The sequence below is a fragment of the Microtus ochrogaster genome, unplaced genomic scaffold, assembly GCF_000317375.1.
Source record: "Microtus ochrogaster isolate Prairie Vole_2 unplaced genomic scaffold, MicOch1.0 UNK9, whole genome shotgun sequence".
Classification (NCBI taxonomy): Eukaryota; Metazoa; Chordata; class Mammalia; order Rodentia; family Cricetidae; genus Microtus; species Microtus ochrogaster.
The window spans coordinates 9315722-9334552 of NW_004949107.1; the positions used below are offsets into that span (position 1 = coordinate 9315722).

Here is an 18831-nt window from a genome sequence, read left to right on the forward strand (position 1 = left end):
GCAGAGGCAGGCGGATCTCTGGGAGTTCGAGACCAGCCTGGTCTACAAGAGCTAGTTCCAGGACAGGCTCCAAAGCCACAGAGAAACCCTGTCTCAAAAAAAAAAAAAAAGACCCAATAAACGTAGATCTATTTGTGTTCAGTGTTTTTTTTTATTATTAAATTATAGTTTTAACTGGGTTTCTAGCACACCTTATTCCAGCTGCTTCAGTACAGCCAGGACTGCACACCTGAGACCCTGTCTCAAGACAAAAAGGAGGGGGCTGGAGAGATGGCTCAGAGGTTAAGGGCACTGGCTGCTCTTGCAGAGGTCCTGAGTTCACTTCCCAGCAACCACATGGTAGCTCACAACCATCCGTAAGGAGATCTGGTGCCCTCTTCTGGGCTGCAGGGATACATGCTGGCAGAACAATGCATACATAATAAATAAATAAATAAAATAAAATAAATAAAAAATAAAAACAAAGACAAAAAGGAAAAAACATAAACATCTTATTTTTAAATTAAAAGTTTAGTTTTTGATTCACTAATCCCACCACCATTATCTCCCCCTCCCCAAGGTAGACAGGGCTAAATTTAGGGGGTTTTACCATGCCCGGCTTCGATCCAGTCAGTCCCATAGCACAAGGTCATTCTTTTTCTTCCTTTCCGTTTCATTTTTCCTTTTCCTTTCTTTTTTTGGAGACAGGGTTTGTCAGTAGCTTTGGAGCCTGTTTTGGAACTTGTTCTGTAGACCAGGCTGGCCTCAAACTCACAGAAATCCTCGTGCCTCTGCATGAGTGGCATCACCACTTAGAAATAGTGGGGACTAGCCTGAACTTAAAACCCTGTCTCTCAGAGACTAGAGGCAGAGAGTGAAAGGAAACAAGAGTGACTTATCCCAGAACTTGGGAAACTGGTGCGGAAAGATCATCAAATTTAAAACCAGCTCAGTATACAATGTTTATAAGACTAGTTAGAGACCCTCAAAGATAACTTTGGAGGTAGAAGCAGAAGGGTGAGTTTTATGCCAGGCTAGACTACAAGAAACACTGTCATTCACTTGCTAGGCAGAAGTCAAAGTGATTATTTTAAGACCCTCCTCCCTAAAAAACAGAGTAAGTGCTAAAAACAGTAAGTAATCCTCTGGAGAAAATGTACCTACAGTTTTAAATGATATGTATTTTATTCACAAGATATATATCAGTTGCAAAGGAAAAATCCTGGATTGGAGATGACCTAGCAATTGTAAAACTTGCTGTACTTAGAGAGGTTCTAAGTTCAGTTCCCATCATCCATATTACCTGCAACTCTGGTCCTCTGATCTCACTGGGCATTTGCACACAGGAGATAGACAATCATGAACACACATGAATAACAATGTAAAGACCAAAAATGTGTAATTTAGTCATGCTTTTACTCTATACTCCCAGGACTTTGGGGGCAGGATCAAAAGTTCAAGTATGTATAGTTCAGTGTTTATATAAGATTGATATTGGTGTTAGATGGGCATAGTAGTGCATGCGTATAATCTTACAACAAAAGAATAAACAGGATTTAGGAGGATGGTAGCTTATTGTTAGCATGGGACTACTGGTTTCTGATTTTTCCTTTTTGGTTTTGATTCCTCCCCCGCCCTCCCTTCAAGACAGGGTTTTCCTGTGTGTCTTTGGGTGTTTGGGAACTTGCTTTGTAGGCGAGGTTGGCCTCAAACTCAGATTCGCGTGCCTCTGGCACTGAGTGCTGCTGGGATTAAAGGTGTATACCACCACCACTTTGCTTGATTCTGATTTTTCAAAGCTTAAAAAGTTCAAAAGTATAGAAAGCATGGTATGTTAGGCAAGTATGCTACAACTGAACTACATCCAGAATCCTATTTGACACTCTTTGAAATTGCCAGCACCTGTGAAGGATTTGGAGCCTAAAACTGACGGATTACTCTGCCCTCTCCTGGGTCCTGAATGTTTGTTAGCTTGGTGTAAAAATATGGCTTTCTTTTCTTAAATTGAGTCACATTCTGGCCAGGTGGTGGAGGCTAACTAACACCTTTAATTCTAGCAATCAGGAGGCAGAGTCAGGCAAATCTGAGTTCCAGGACAGCCAGATCTCCATAAGGATACCTTGTCTTTAAAAGCAACAACAAAAAAACAAAACAAAACAGGAATGATAATGTCTCCTTCTAGTTTGGGATGTTGTGACAGTTCCTTTGCCTCAGGCTCTGAAGTGATGGGATTATTTATAGGCATAAATCACCATGCCTATTTTTTTAAAGTTTAATTTTTTATGTATTATATATATTTTTTAATAGGAATAAAAAAATATGTTGTTGGCCTCATTATCAAGACATCTTCTGACCCAGCTTGTGTAGAGGTAAGAAAATTCTTAATTTTTAAACTTTATTTTCTTTGTGTGCACATTTTTTTTGACACACGAGAGTGCCCGAGTAGCACAACATGAGTGTGGTGATCAGAGAATACTAGGGAGGGAGTCAGTGCTCCCCTTCTCCGTCCACCCTGTGGTCTGGAGTCCATATAGGCCCAGAGAATTGGAACTTGGGTTGTCAGGCTTGGTGTAGCAGTTGGCTTTTCATGCTGAGCCACCTCCATGGTCCCCAAAGAATGTGTTCAAGAAAGAAACACTTAAATTTAGTCTACTTAATAGTCATAAAAACATTTATTTATACTAGACCTATAATTATCTTTTTTCCTTATGTTTGTGCTGTATGTTTTAGGTACTTGTTTAACCTGACCCCTTTTCTCCTTTCCTAGAAAGAAAAGGTGTATATTGGGAAGTTAAATATGATTCTTGTTCAGGTAAGCTTTCTAATATCATCTTCCTAGGAAAAATTAAATGATTGTTAACACTTAACATTTCAAACTTCCTTTATCCCTAGATAAAAATATTTGTATTTTTAACTGTGGGTAGGATTGGGGTGTGTGTGTCTGTGTCTTCCAGTGGGTATGTGCATGCGAATGAAGGTGCCCACAATGGCCAATGGTATTAGAAATGCCTGGACCTGGAATTACAGGTGGTTGTGATTGACATGGGCTCTGGGAACTGAGCCTCCCCCGAGACAAGGTTTCCTTATAACAGTTCTGGCTGTCCTGGAACTTGACTTCTAGACTAGGTTGACCTCAAACTCAGAGATCTGCCTGCCTCTGCTTTCCAAGTACTGGGATTAAAGGCGTGTGTCACCACACCCAACCTGAGCTCAGCTCTTTAGTTAACATCTGATATGAACCTGTGATGGTAAGAGTCAACAATTATCTTAAGACTTCAGTTTGTATGGCTTTAGAGTAAATTGGACTGCATACTGGAGTTGGATTCTTAGACTCTTGCTGATGCTGTGCTTTTTCCCTTCCATGTGGCTGGTCCAGTTCCAGTTCATATATCCTTACCTGGAATTAGGCCTCCTAGATAGATATAGTACCGACCTGTTTTCTTTACTGACCCCCAACAGGTCATTCATTTGTAGAATGTTTGGAACATTCTTGGCTATGACAGTATTCGAACTTCAGAATTTTAATGTATTTCATTAGGAATTTAGTAGAAGATTCATTCCCTGCTTGTGCTGTCTACTTCAAGCTTGTAAAATGTCCACACCCTACTGTAATTCAAGAACAAGGGCTCAGTGGCATCAATTTAATTTGGAGGCCCAATTCAACTTCACTGCGTTAGCAAATTTGAGATAATATAAGGACTGGATTATATCCAACAGAAAATGTCTTTTGTTAGCTTTGGAGTAGCAGGGATTGTTTCCAGGGGTCCATATACTAGATGAGCATTCTTGTTAGGCCCTAAATCTGTCTACTTAATCTCACCCTTTATCATTTAATTAGATTTCAGATGTTCTACCAGGGAAATATTAATATTCGTACATTCTAGAGCCATATTTAGCCATCAGGGTGACTGAGTGGGTCTGTGAGTATTGAAGCACCATTTTTTGTGTTTGTGTGGTATTGAGAATGACATATTTCTGCCTTAATAAAAAGGGTAAAGTGAGTAATATTTACTCTGGTTTTGAAATTGTTTTGTCTTTGTCAAATGAAGTGAAATGGACATATCATCTTTAATTTTAGATACTTAAGCAAGAGTGGCCTAAGCACTGGCCAACATTTATCAGTGACATTGTTGGAGCAAGTAGGACCAGTGAAAGTCTATGTCAGAATAACATGGTGATTCTTAAACTCTTGAGTGAAGAAGTGTTTGATTTCTCTAGTGGACAGATAACCCAAGTGAAAGCAAAGCATTTAAAAGACAGGCAAGTAATTATGTTTTAAATTGTCTTGTGCTATATGGAGCTCTATGTGTAAAAGTGTTTGTGGTCAGCAAGTTTTCCTAAATTTTTTTTTTCTCCTTAGCATGTGCAATGAGTTCTCACAAATATTTCAACTCTGTCAGTTTGTGATGGTAAGTGGTTTCAATTTTCTTCTTTCTGAAATAGAGTGAGAGTAAAGTATATTCATGATATGCTTGCCTTTGCAGGAAAATTCCCAAAATGCTCCCCTTGTACATGCAACCTTAGAAACACTGCTAAGATTTCTGAACTGGATTCCACTGGGATACATCTTTGAGACCAAGTTAATCAGCACATTAATTTACAAGGTAAAGCCAGTACACTTCAATTTTGTCTCTGGATAGGCACAAAGAGTTTTTCTTCGCTGACACTGCTGTCAAGATTTTTATATGAATAGTAATTGTTTGAAATGATTCTTTAAATCCTGGTTTTTTGTTGTTGTTTTAAACTTAGATAGTGGTATATGTGTACGTAATTCCAGTACTGCAGGGTCAGAAGTAGGAAGTTTTTTATTTTTTATTACATCTCTTTGTTTTGTGTGAATGTGGAGGTGGTCCAAGGACAATTGGTTTGAGAGTTGATGCCCTCTGCCTGTATACAGCTTTAGGAGATTGAACATGAGGTGCTTCTTTACTTGCTGAACCATTTAAGCAGCACCAGGTACAATGATTTCAAGGTTGAGGGGTGTTCTAAATTACTTACCTAGGAGGGTTTGTCTAAGAAACCGACAACTAGCTTGGTCAGTTTGATTCAAGAATCAGGTATGAATGCAATTTAAGATCTGTGTGAAAGCTTTTCTTTTTCGGAGTGACAGCTGGAACTTACTTTGTAGAAGGTTGGCCTTGAATTCATATAGGTCCTCCTGTCTCTGGAGTGTTGAGATTAAAGGTGTTACCACATTGGGCTGCAAATTGAAAGCTTTAATACCAACACATTTGGAACCTCTTAACCCGGGACTGTAGGACTGGGGTGGGGAGTAAAGTGAAGGCTGGAGGTTATAGCTCATTAGGGAAGAGCTTGGCTCCTTGGTGTTGTCAAAAACAAACATTAATGCTATGTTGGGTATATCTCTAGTGGTATATTGCTCTACCAAGATCAAATGATCCCATTTTGTATGCAATTGGCTGCCCCCCCCCCACCCCAACCCCGGATCAGATGTAATGGCAAGTGCTTCAATACTGAGACCATGAAAATCTATTTTGCCTGAAAAATTAGAATGCTATGCACTTCCTATTGTTACTCAGTCATAGATAATTGCTGTTATGTGTAGGTGGCATATTTCTGTCCCAACTCCCTGCTCCCAAATAACTGACTCAGAGACTTAATAGATATTATAAATGATCTGCTGATAGATAGCTCAGGTTTGTACTAATTAACTTTTATATTAAAATTAACTTATATTTCTCATCTATGCTTTGCCATGTGGCTCATGACTTGTTACCTCATTTTCTACATGATTCTGCTTACTTGGTGGCTGGCTGAGGTCTCTTGACTTTGCCATTCTCCTATTCAACTATTGGCTTCTCAGCTTTTCTATTAAACCCATCATAGTGACATATATTCTCGTAGAGGATTATTCCACCGTAGTTGCCAGTGCATTGTGTGTTGTATTATCTTGATGAATGTTACAGAGGTGTTTATTGAACCTTAGTAAAGATAAATTGCTAACACATGAACATTGTAGATCAGTTATTAATATTTCCCAAATTTACCACCAAGGGTATACAGAATATATGACTAAATTTCTCCATAATATATTAATCTCAGTTTTGTTAATTATCTCCTAAAGACCTTATTTCGGGGTTGTGAAGAGTAGTAAAGCTATCTTGGTTTAAGTTCGCCTTAAATTCAATGTAGCTGATGTGTAAAGTGGCATTGACTATTTTTCAGCCATTGTTTATTCTCGTCAGAGTAGGTTTTGTTTTGATGTTATTGGTTTATTATTATTAAGACAGGGTCTCGGGCTGGAGAGATGGCTCAGTGGTTAAGAGCATTGCCTGCTCTTCGAAAGGTCCTGAGTTCAATTCCCAGCAACCACATGGTGGCTCACAACCATCTGTAAAGAGGTCTGGCACCCTCTTCTGGCCTTCAGGCATACAGACGGAATATTGTATACATAATAAATATTAAAAAAAAAAAAAAAAGACAGGGTCTCAAGCCAATCAAACACATTGTAATGATTTCAAGAAAGCTACCAAGCAAGTTTTATTATTACTATTATTTCAGATGTCATGGAAATGTAGCTCACTGTTTGCTTAGCATGTGCAAACCTTAGGTTTAACCCCAGCATCCCTTATTACATACCTATGATGCAAGCAGAGGGGTCAGAAGTTTGAGGTTATTCTCAGTTTTATAGTGGCTTTTTTCTCCTAAGATCCCATCTCAAAAAGCATAAGCATATGTGCTTTGAGTATATGGTGTTTCTTCAAAATGTATATGCAAAAATAAAAATCTGTTATTCACTGTTTTTAGACTGTATCGTTGTTTATGATTGTAAGTCTCCTTTATTTGTAAATTTTTTGTTTTTGTGTATGGGGGGTGAGTTTACTGTGTTCATACCACGTGTGTTTATCACATGAGTGTCTGGTGCTCTTGGATGTCAGAAGGCATAGACTTCAGAGGGTTTGAATCCCCTTGGAGTAGCTACTTGTGAGCTGCCATTGGGTGTTGTTGGGAGTAGAAAGAACCTGGGTCCTCTACAAGAACACCAAAAGCTTTTAACCACAACCAACTCTCTAGCCCCCCCATACATACTCCTTTGTCATTTTTAAAATGAAATGTTTCTTGAGATTAATTTTGTTTTCTCTTTTAATAAAATAGTTCCTGAATGTCCCAATGTTTCGAAATGTGTCGCTGAAGTGCCTCACAGAGATTGCTGGTGTGAGTGTAAGCCAATATGAGGAACAGTTTGAAACTCTGTTTACACTTACAATGATGCAGCTAAAGCAGGTAATTGATAGACCACTGCCTTGAAAATGAATGGAATGATTTTAATGCACTAGAAATGGTTACATTCATGATCAGTAACATTGCCAAATAAACAAAAATGGTTGAATTAAGTTAAACTATAGAACAGTTAATGCACATTATAGTGTGCTTAATGTATATTATATACAATCTTAGGTAGAAGTGGTTTTTTAACTTTCTTCCTTGTAATATTAAGGTTTTATGGGTTCCATGATAATATAGTTCTAGAAATTTGAAGGTTGGATGATGTGGAGACTTGATCACACAATGGGGTAATTGAGAACCTTCTAGGACCAACCTCTCCTTCCTCTGTCTAATTTAACATTGCTTGTCCAAACTGGCCAACCTCTTTTCTAGACTAAGGTCTGTTGGTACAGGTGTGAAAGAATTGTTTGAAGATAAAATTTGACCATCTAGGCAGTTAAACAGTTATATTACTGTTTGCCATTTGAGTGCACCTATATTTTTCCGTGTCTTGGGAAAAATCTGATAGCAAAATTCAAAGAATATATATGAGGCAGTTAATAGCTGTTTTTTGTATGTTGGTGTTAGCAACTGGGTGTCATTTTAGAGTTTAGAGTGTTTTGTTGTTGGTTTCTTAACATTGATAATGGTTTTCAACTTCCAGATGCTTCCTTTAAATACTAATATTCGACTTGCATATTCAAATGGAAAAGATGATGAACAGAACTTTATTCAGAATCTCAGTTTATTTCTCTGCACCTTTCTAAAGGAACATGGTCAACTTTTAGAGAAAAGACTGAATCTCAGGGAAGCACTGATGGAGGTAGGTTTGGTTCCTGACATTTTTCTCTGAAAAGGAAAAAAAGGGTTCTTAAATATGTGCATATTGAGACGTCTATTTTGCTCTCTACCTGTGGCTTTTGTTTTGTTTTGAGGAAAAGTGCCTTTATTTTGCCCTGGCTGTCCTTGAAGTCATACTAGAGAGATCCCTCTGCATCCCTGATGTTGGGATTAAAGGCGTGCCCAGCCGCTATTGTGTTTTGGAGAGAGTGTCTCATACTATTTCCTAGGTTGGTGTGAAACTCTGTAGGGGCATTCTGGTGTTGAACTTGTGGCCAATCTGCATTCTTTAACTTTCCCGTTCTGAGGTTATACGCACAAGCATACTTTGTTTCCAAACCGGATTTCATTTTTGGTTTTTGGGTCTCACTCTGTCGATGTGTTTGACCAGGCTGGTCTTGAACACACCGTGATCAACCTGCTTCTGCCTCACAAATCCTTGGACTATGCCTGAAATTTCTTTTACTTTTAAATTGGAAAACTGTTACGATCCCAGAACAGATAGAAAAGCCATACATTATAGTGTTGTACATTTGAACCCACACAGGACCACATGATAGGAATATCATATTGGGACAGCCTGAAGAAACCTAGTTTTGAAACCTGCTTGTGCTATAATCTCAGCACCTGGGAAGCTGAGGAAAGAGGATTCCCAGAAGTTCAACATCAGAGTTCCACACCAGCCCCGGAAATAGTTTTATTGTTTGGATATGTGTCTGAATGGTATAACTAACACCAATTTGGTTTCTGAACAGTTTGTCTCCACATCAAATTCTGTTCCAGTGTTTTAAGATCATGTTCTCTAGTCCTGGTTTGCACTAAACTTGTTTATACCAGGCTATCCTCAAACTTGTGAAGATCTTGTATCTGCCACCAAAGGGTCCATTTATGTTGTGGGAGTTTCTGTCTCACCTCAAAGTGATTACTTGAGGATGACATGTAATTCCTGGTCCTCTTGCCTTCCTAAGTGCTGGGACTAGAGCTGTAGGCCATGCTTTCCAGTTTTAAAGGTCTGTTCAAACAGACTTGATTATAACTCAGTTATGTATACTGGAAACATTCGTTTGCAGAGCACTCTGTTCAAAGCATGAGGATCCTGATGTATTTCAAACTAATAATTTTTAATCCTTATTTAAGTGCTGGGAGCCAACTTGGAGATTTGGTGGTAACATTTTAATTTTGCTGATTTTAATGTGTAGGCCCTTCATTACATGTTGTTGGTATCTGAAGTGGAAGAAACTGAAATTTTTAAAATCTGTCTTGAGTACTGGAATCATTTGGCAGCTGAGCTCTACAGAGAGAGTCCATTTTCTACGTCTGCTTCTCCATTGTTATCTGGAAGTCAACATTTTGATATTCCTCCTAGGCGACAACTGTACTTGACTGTGTTATCGAAGGTAATGATCAGGGGGTTGGTGAGTGCTGTTTCTTACCGTAATGTTGAAGGTTAGTAGGTATTGGATGTGGGCAGAAGAAGGAGAGGTTTTATTAGAGTGGACTCCCCTATCTATTCAGTCAGTGAGGTACATGAAATCTGTAGGCCAGAGGTTGATTATTTATTGATAGTGTTAACAAAAACCCAGATCAGGTAGGGCTCTGAAATGCAGGGTTGCAAAGTTAACATTCAAGTTACGTTTTACTTTTTAGAATTTTTCATTGTTTTGGAGATAAGATCTTGAATCCAGATCTTTCTGCTTTTCCAGTGCTAAAATTAAAGGTGTGTGTCATTGTTAGACATAGCTTTTTTTAAATTGAAACATTTGATAGGTCTGACCTTGACTTCTTGATCCTCATAAATCAGCCACCCAGGTGTTGGGATTATAAGCATGTATGACAATGCCTTATTTGAAAGTTTGTTTTTGGGTTGGTAGCCAATTCTAGCATCTGACTAGTAATCACCCAGTATTCTGAGTTCTGAAACTACAGGAGTGTGCTACCATCCAGGACTAGCATCTTAATTGAGTATATGCTTTTAGCTGGGTGGTGGTAACACGCTTTTAATCCTAGCACTGGGGAACCAGAGGCAGGTGTCTTGAGTTTAAGGCCAGCCTGGTCTACAGAGCAAGTTCTAGGACAGCCAGGGCTACAGAGAAACTCTGCCTCAAAACCGAAACAAAAAAAGTATGTGCTTTTAAATGTCTTAACAGTTTCTTTATTGGTTCATTGATATGTAGGTCCGTTTATTGATGGTTAGTCGCATGGCTAAACCAGAGGAAGTACTGGTTGTAGAAAATGATCAGGGAGAAGTTGTAAGAGAGTTCATGAAGGATACCGATTCCATAAATTTGTATAAGAATATGAGAGAAACATTAGGTGAGTTAATAAAAGACAATGATTTATTCTGTAATTTTTATGTCTTATTTGTGAAAATATTGTTTAATAAAAGTTCCACAATGAACTGAATCTTTAAGTAACTATATAAATCGTTCAAGTTTTGGGTGTCAAACATCTGTGTGGTTTTTTTTGTTTGTTTTTTTAGTTTATCTTACTCATCTGGATTATGTAGATACGGAAATAATAATGACTAAAAAACTTCAAAATCAAGTGAATGGTACAGAATGGTCATGGAAAAATTTGAATACGTTGTGTTGGGCAATAGGCTCCATTAGTGGTGCAATGCATGAAGAAGATGAGAAGCGGTTTCTTGTTACTGTTATTAAGGTATGCAGCTAATAGGATGAAATAGAACCATAAATATGTCTTATTTAACAGTATTTAACCATAAAAACATCTTTAACAATAAATACATTTGTCGTATTTTACAGGACCTTTTAGGATTATGTGAGCAGAAAAGAGGCAAAGATAATAAAGCTATTATTGCATCGAATATCATGTACATAGTAGGTCAATACCCAAGGTTTTTGAGAGCACATTGGAAATTTTTGAAGACAGTAGTAAACAAGCTGTTTGAATTCATGCATGGTAAATCGCATTTACTCGTATTTGTTGAAGGAGGCCTGCTTGTTTATTCCTGGTTGCTCAGTCCTGAAATAATCACACCATATTATTTAGATCACTGCTTGGCCCATTAATTTCTTATTTGCTAACTCTTACATCTTAATTTAACCCATCTCTAATAATCTGTATATCACCACGTGGCTGTGGCTTACCAGCAAAGTGTCAGCATGTTTGTCTCTGGTGGTGGCTCCCTGGCTTCTCCCTGACTCCACTCACTCTTCTTTCTCCTAGCATTCAGTTTAGTTTCCCCCACCTAGCTCTACTGTCCTATCAGACCAATGGTATTCACAGCATACAAAGGGAATCCCATATCACGTATTTAATTTTTGTTGTTTTGTTGAACAAAAAATAAATAAGTGTATTTATGTTGATAGAGACCCATGATGGAGTCCAGGACATGGCTTGTGACACATTCATTAAAATAGCTCAAAAATGTCGCAGACATTTTGTTCAAGTTCAAGTTGGGGAAGTAATGCCATTTATTGATGAGATTTTAAACAACATAAATACTATAATTTGTGATCTTCAGCCTCAGCAGGTATGTAAGCCACTGTGCTGATTATTTGCTATGTGTCGGGTTTTTACTTACATGTATGTGTGTCTTGTGAACCTCCTCTTTTCTGGTTTCTATAGAAGCCAGAAAGTGGGTACTTGTGCTAGAACCTGAGTCTCTGGGAGGATAGCCAGTCTTCTTAACACTTGAGTCACCTCACCAGGCCTTAAAAGTGTATAAAACTAGTATGTACATGGGATGGAAAAGTGGGTCTGATTTTTCTGAGGATTGTAACTGGCATCCCAGCACCCACATTGAATGCTACTGTATCCATCCTCATGATACCCTCAGGCTCCTCCTACACTTGAATTCATATGCCCCCGTCTCATTCTCATACACAGAATCAAAAATACAGGAACAATTTTTTTTTATTTTTGTTTTTGAGACAGGGTTTCTCTGTGGTTTTGGAGATACAGGAACAATTTTAAAATGGGGGCATTAATCAATACTATATTAATATATTATCTGCTTACATGTGTTTTTCATTATTGATGTGTGAAACCATGAAAATAAAAATGCTTGCATTTTAAAACAGGTTCATACATTTTACGAAGCTGTGGGATATATGATTGGTGCACAGACAGACCAGACAGTTCAAGAGCATTTGATAGAAAAATACATGCTGCTTCCTAATCAAGTATGGGACAGTATAATTCAGCAGGCAACCAAAGTAAGTTTTGAGTGTTTTGTGGGGTTTAAAGTATAAAATCAGTCTTGGTGCTTTTGAAAAATGTATGTTCATATATTGTATGTACCTATTGCACACATATAAGATAGATAGCCTCTGCTGTTGGTCCTTCCCTGCAATGTTGTTTGAGACAAGGTCTCATCACTACTACTTATCTCGGAGTGTTTATCCTGTGACTTTAATGATACTATTGTCTCCCTATGGGAGCCCTGGGAGAACGCATTTTTGCTGAGCCCAGCTTTACTCCTAGGGATCTGAGCTTAGGCCTTCAGGTATTGTGTGACAAAGCCGTTGGCCAACACAGCCATTTTCCTTACTCCGTGAATGCTTTAATGTGAGTTTAGACAATTGAAACATTACAGAAGACAGGAATGGAATTATATGTAATTCTAGCAGTTAAATGCAGGACTAGAAGTTCAAGATCACCTTTGGCAACACAAGTAGTTTGAGGTCAGCTGAGACCCAGAAGCCCCTGTCACAGAACAAAAAAAAGAGCCATTATAAGATCTTTTCTTTGTGGAGGCATTTGCCTGTTTGAGACAGTTTACGTGTGGAGCCCTAGCTGTCCTGGAACTTAAAGATATACCTCTCAAGTGCTGGAATTAAAACCTGTGCCACCATGGCTGGCTTTAGGATATCTTTGTTCTGTTTCGATCTTTTGGTGAGACTATTAGACACTTTTTTTAATGTGGGTTTTAAGTAATTTAGTTTTAGATCTCATTGGGTTCTAAGAACTAAACTTGGAACTTCATGTATGCAGCACATACTCTGCTACTTAGCTGAAGCCGAGTTCCAGTATTTGTCTTGAGATGTTTTGAATAAGAGAGATTGTATTTTGTTGTGATAATTCCAGAATGTGGATATCCTGAAAGACCCTGAAACAGTCAAGCAACTGGGTAGCATATTAAAAACAAACGTGAGAGCCTGCAAAGCTGTTGGACATCCATTTGTAATTCAGCTTGGGAGAATTTATTTAGACATGCTCAATGTATATAAGTGCCTCAGTGAAAATATTTCTGCAGCTATTCAAGCTAATGGTAAGTGATTCTGGCTTCTGGGGAAGTGATAGAATTTAAGTCCGCCTGAGTATCTGGGGCATCAAAGTCCACGACCGTTTCTCAACAACTCTTTGCCCTTTGCCCTATTAGTATTATTCTTGCCTACAAGTATAGTTCATTGACAGTGGCTGTTTTGAAAATATGCAAAGCCATGTTGTTTAGTCTTGCATATTTTGCTGTTCCCATTTTATAACTTTGTCCTGCGTTAGTGTTAGACTCTTCATAAATGGTAGTGGTAACATCTGAGGTAGACCTATCACTGATGTAGTCTGTCAAGTTAGTTTATATTTGTTTTTTTGTTTTGTTTTTTTTTTTTAGGTGAAATGGTTACAAAGCAACCACTGATTAGAAGTATGCGGACAGTAAAAAGGGAAACTTTAAAGTTAATATCTGGTTGGGTGAGCCGTTCCAATGATCCTCAGATGGTAAGTTTTTCTCCTTTTAGTCACATTAGCCAGGTGGTGGTTGCTCACGCCTTTAATTCCAACATTCGGGAGGCAGAGGCAGCCCTGGTATACAGAGAGAGAGTTCTTGAACAGCTGGGCTTCACAGAGAAGCCCTGCCTCAAAACCAAACAAACAACTTGGTCACAAAAAGTCAATGGAATTGATGTGATATGGGTCACATTGAAATCCAGGCATATGGTTCGTAAGTGGGTAGGACTATCATGACTTCGACCTTGTAAGTTAAAGTTTTGAGCCATCTCAACAACCCCCATCTTTGATCTTGAGATTTGATGGTCAAAGTAAGAAAATGCCCTTACTTCCAACATAAAATTACATGAATAACACATACATATTCAGTAAGTCAGAGTCCTAAATTGGCTAAAACTAAAATACTACAAGACCAAATTTCTTGATGTGTACTGTAGAGTGGACTTTAAGATTCTGACTCACTGAATATGTATGAAGCTGGTGTGTTGGCATACACCTATTTTTACAGCTCTGGTAACCTGTGGCAGGATGAGTGCCAACCTGGCTATATGACAAGATTCAAGAATATATTCAAATTATTTCATGTCTGAACTGTTTGTGTATGCTCAGTTATATTACTATTTATTTTAACTTTACTGGTTGCTAAAATTTTCAGCACGGTATCTCAGCAGATAATCTGAATTTAGACGGGAATGACCCATAGCTTAAAAGTAAGGACTTTTTTTCCCTCCCAACAGGTAGCTGAGAACTTTGTTCCTCCTTTGTTGGATGCAGTTCTCATTGATTACCAGAGAAATGTCCCAGCTGCTAGAGAACCGGAAGTGCTTAGTACTATGGCCATTATTGTCAACAAATTAGGTGGACATATAACAGCTGAAATACCTCAAATATTCGATGCAGTTTTTGAGTGCACATTGAATATGATAAATAAGGTAAGTGATTTGTGTTTTATTACATAATGAAAAAAATTTTAAGGCCCTAGAATTAATTTGTATTATAGTATAAGGAATAATTGTCATCTTAATAACAAAATCTTGACACCAAGCAATAAGTTAAGACTGGTCATGGAAAAACACGAGGCAGAGATGGGTGGATTTGGATCTTTGTAAATTCAAGGCCAGCTTGGTCTACATAGCTGGAGCTACACAGTGAGACCTTGACTTTAAAAAGTGGATGGGGTGGGCATTAATGCTGGGCTGAGGCTCAATATGGTGTAGAATTTAAAAATTAGGTGTTATCAGATATTCTGTTAGTTTATTTCATTGGTCTCAAGGTGTAGCAGGATGTAATTTAGTGATGAAGTTTTAAAAACTTTTTCTTCTTCATGGATTATAACACAAACACAGACCTGGGTCTTTAGGGGTGGCCTATTGATAGGGACAACAGCATTTTGTTGAAAAGTACACTCTGGCCTCGGAATTGGAGCCATACACCTTCCCCAGGCTTCTGAGTCCTGAGATGATAGGCATTCACCACCCAACCTGGTTATGTTTCCTAGTTTAGTTATTTGCAGAGCATGATATTTAAACCTTTAAAATAGGAACCCTAAAATGTGGGGCTGCCAGCCTGCAGATAAATAACGTTGGAGACTTACTATTAGTTAGGGAAGCCTGGCCTTAGCCTAGGCCTTTTCCCAACTAGCTCTTATAAGTTAACCTGTCTTTATTAATCTATATTAATCCATGTCATTCAGTTAACCTTTCCTGTATGTTATGTTCAGCTTTTTCTGTGTCTTTTCTTCGCAGAGAACTCCCTCTCCCTGGAAGTTCCACCAGTTCTCTCCTGCCTAGCTAGCTATTGGCCATTCACCTCTTTATTAAGCCAATCAGAAGGCACCTTTGGCAGAGATACAGTTTTCAAAATGAAACCCACAACATGTGGGTTTCCCTTTGGGGGCAATATATCTTACAGGACCTATGGGTAACTCTGAATGTGTGTGCAAATACAGGCTTGCTATTTCCCTCCCCTGATAATGTAATTTTGTTCTCATTTCTTTTAGGATTTTGAAGAATATCCAGAACACAGAACAAACTTTTTCTTATTACTTCAGGCTGTAAATTCACATTGCTTCCCAGCATTCCTAGCTATCCCACCCGCACAGTTTAAGCTTGTTTTGGATTCTATTATTTGGGCCTTTAAACATACCATGAGGAATGTTGCAGATACAGGTAAATACATAGAAGAAAGTAGTTTAATTCATTTGCCTCATGAACCAGAAATATATACAAAGTTCCACTCAATACCTCTTTAATTTCTGAGGGTTTACTTACCAGAGGTTAATGAAGTTTCTAAAATATTAAATAAATTTAAGGAATGAAAGTTTATTACTTTTAAATCTAACCATTCTAGCATCATTACGAAAATCTGGGCCATGTTTCGTCATCCTTTATAGAGCTTGTGCATTTTATGTATGCTCTGTGTCCATTAATTAGATTTTCGTGGCTATTTCATAAAAACTAGCTTACAATTATGATTGTTGGTTTTTCTTGCTCTCTTTGTTTTTTTCTAACAGAGTTTCTCTGTAACAGGCGTGGCTGTCCTGAGTGTCAGGATTAAAGGCATGTGCCACTATTTCCTGCATTAACTTTTCTTACATGCCTTTTTATGGTGGTTTTGTTTTGTTTTGCTTAATCTCCACCCTCCCTCATTTCTGTGCCTGTGAATGCAGGTGTGTGTGTGTGTGTCATGGCTTGCATGTGCAAGTCCTCACCATCCACCTTGAATAAGACGGAATCTGAAGCCTAGAGAATGGCCCAGAGGTTAAGTGTCCTTTATTGCTTACCTTTATTGTACTCTCCAAGCTAGAGGACCAGCTGGTTTCTTGGCATTCTCCTGTCGCTACTGTGGCAAGCCTCCTGTCCTACAGTCTGGATATTTATGAGTAGCTACATAGGTGCAAGAATTTATTTAATTTTTTAAGGCTCTTTGCATGTCTTAGAGTAAGTTGTGTTTGTAAAGCTAAAGTGGCCTAAAATGGTGGTTTGGTGAACATCACTTAAGAGAGGCAGTTCCATAGCTGTTTTGTCTTATTTAGGTTAATTATTGAGGAAGAGACCTGGTCAGTCATCTTAGACTTAGACCATGAAACCCAACATGGACAAATTGGTTCAGTAGAACAGCTTCAGTATTACCAGGGCATAATTTTTTTTCTTTTTTTCTCAAGCTAATTTATTATTATTATACATGTGTTGAAATTGGTTCTCAGAGACCGTTCTAATATTGAGACTCTTTGATACAGTTTTTTGTGTTGATACAACCGAGCATAAAATTATTTATTTTGGGGGGCTGGAGAGATGGCTCAGCAATTAAGAGCATTGCCTGCTCTTCCAGAGGTCCTGAGTTCAATTCCCAGCAACCACATGGTGGCTCACAACCATCTGTGATAAGGTCTGGTGCCCTCTTCAGGCATGCACCCAGACAGAATATTGTATACATAATAAATATATATTTTTTAAAAATTAATTATTTTGCCGGGTGTTGGTGGTGCTGGTGATCCCAGCACTCGGGAGGCAGAGGCAGGCGGATCTTTGAATTCGAGGCCAGCCTGGTCTACAAGAGCTAGTTCCAGGACAACCTCTAAAGCTACAGAGAAACCCTGTCTCGGAGGGGAAAAAAAATTAATTATTTTGTTTTTTTGCTTGTGGCATATTTTGGAGTTTGTAAGCTCTATTACTAACCCAAGGTTAATACACAAAATAAAAGTAGATGGTAAAATATTTTCAGGGGGATGTGGGAAACTCAGCTGGGCATGATTGTGCACACCTTTAATATCAGCACTGGGGTGATAGAGGTAGGAGGCTCTCTGAGTTTTAGGCCAGGCTTGTCTACAAAGAGAAACCCTGTTGGGAGGCTGGGGTGAAATTTAGAAGTACTTAAGAAGGGACATTAATTTGTAACCTGTGGTGGTAGCCAAACCATCAGTCAAGAAAGGAATTGCCACGAGTCAACATTAGCATTAGCCATTAGCTATTTTGGGAGGGAACACATATTTAGAACATATGTCAATATATATCTGTTATCCATAATAAAGGAGATTAATTAGATCTCATCACCAACACCCCCTCACATAAGTCAGTCTCTCTCTTTTCCTATTTGTTTTAAAGAATATCTGTAGTCATTTTAAAGCAATCTATCAGTCTGTAACGCTGTTCTATTAACTTTAGGCCTACAGATACTTTTTACACTTTTACAAAATGTTGCACAAGAAGAAGCTGCAGCACAGAGTTTTTATCAGACTTATTTTTGTGATATTCTTCAGCATATCTTTTCTGTTGTGACGGACACCTCACATACTGCAGGTAAGAATGAGACCCACGAAGCTACGAAGTGTCCTGGTGTTTAAGCTTCATCTTTGAATTAATAAATTTCTTCTATTCAACAGGCTTAACAATGCATGCGTCAATTCTTGCATATATGTTTAATTTGGTTGAAGAAGGAAAAATAAGTACACCACTAAATCCTGGAAATCCAGTTAACAACCAAGTGTTTATTCAGGAATATGTGGCTAATCTCCTTAAGTCTGCATTCCCTCATCTACAAGAGTAAATACTTTTATTACTATATGGGGAAGGGGTTTGTTCATGTAAGCAGGTTTGTGTTAAGACCAGAGAAATCCATCTTCCTGGAGCTGAAGTTACAGACAGTTGGGGGAAGGGTGCTTCGGTTTGTTTTTAATCTTAAATTTTGTGTGTGCATGCATATGGCTGTGTGCACTTTGTACATGTATAGGGTCAGAAGAATACATGGGAGTTAGTTCTTTTCCTCTACTATATGGTTTCCAGTAATGGGTCCTAGACTGCCAGGTGCTGCAAGCACTTAAACCTCTTCCCTCAAGTTCTATATTATTAAATCTTCCCAAGTTTTGAATTTGGCAGATGTGCTGGTGATAAATAGTCTTAAAAACCTTGCTTTAAATGTTCAGTTTTTAAAAATGGTTATTTTGTTTTGATTTGTAGTGCTCAAGTGAAGCTCTTTGTAACAGGACTTTTCAGCTTAAATCAGGATATCCCTGCATTCAAGGAACATCTAAGGGATTTCTTAGTCCAGATAAAGGTATGGTTTTATTTATTTATTTATTTATTTATTTATTTATTT

The 18831-nt window shown here is 38.2% G+C and overlaps 1 protein-coding gene across 2 annotated transcripts in view; it reads left to right on the forward strand.

Annotated features, from left to right (window-relative positions):
- Xpo1 (exportin 1) overlaps positions 1–18831 on the forward strand; it is a 42125-nt gene that overhangs the window by 21179 nt on the left and 2115 nt on the right. For both annotated transcript variants that reach the window (XM_005366473.3, XM_026788906.1), the window contains 20 exons: positions 2287–2348; positions 2747–2791; positions 4058–4239; positions 4340–4388; positions 4464–4583; positions 7096–7224; positions 7871–8029; positions 9246–9443; positions 10221–10359; positions 10526–10707; positions 10812–10968; positions 11379–11542; positions 12093–12227; positions 13099–13282; positions 13622–13728; positions 14475–14669; positions 15737–15905; positions 17901–18035; positions 18119–18278; positions 18693–18789. In XM_005366473.3, coding sequence (XP_005366530.1) covers positions 2287–2348; positions 2747–2791; positions 4058–4239; positions 4340–4388; positions 4464–4583; positions 7096–7224; positions 7871–8029; positions 9246–9443; positions 10221–10359; positions 10526–10707; positions 10812–10968; positions 11379–11542; positions 12093–12227; positions 13099–13282; positions 13622–13728; positions 14475–14669; positions 15737–15905; positions 17901–18035; positions 18119–18278; positions 18693–18789 — 2768 coding nt within the window. The remainder of the gene's footprint in view (positions 1–2286; positions 2349–2746; positions 2792–4057; positions 4240–4339; positions 4389–4463; positions 4584–7095; positions 7225–7870; positions 8030–9245; positions 9444–10220; positions 10360–10525; positions 10708–10811; positions 10969–11378; positions 11543–12092; positions 12228–13098; positions 13283–13621; positions 13729–14474; positions 14670–15736; positions 15906–17900; positions 18036–18118; positions 18279–18692; positions 18790–18831) is intronic.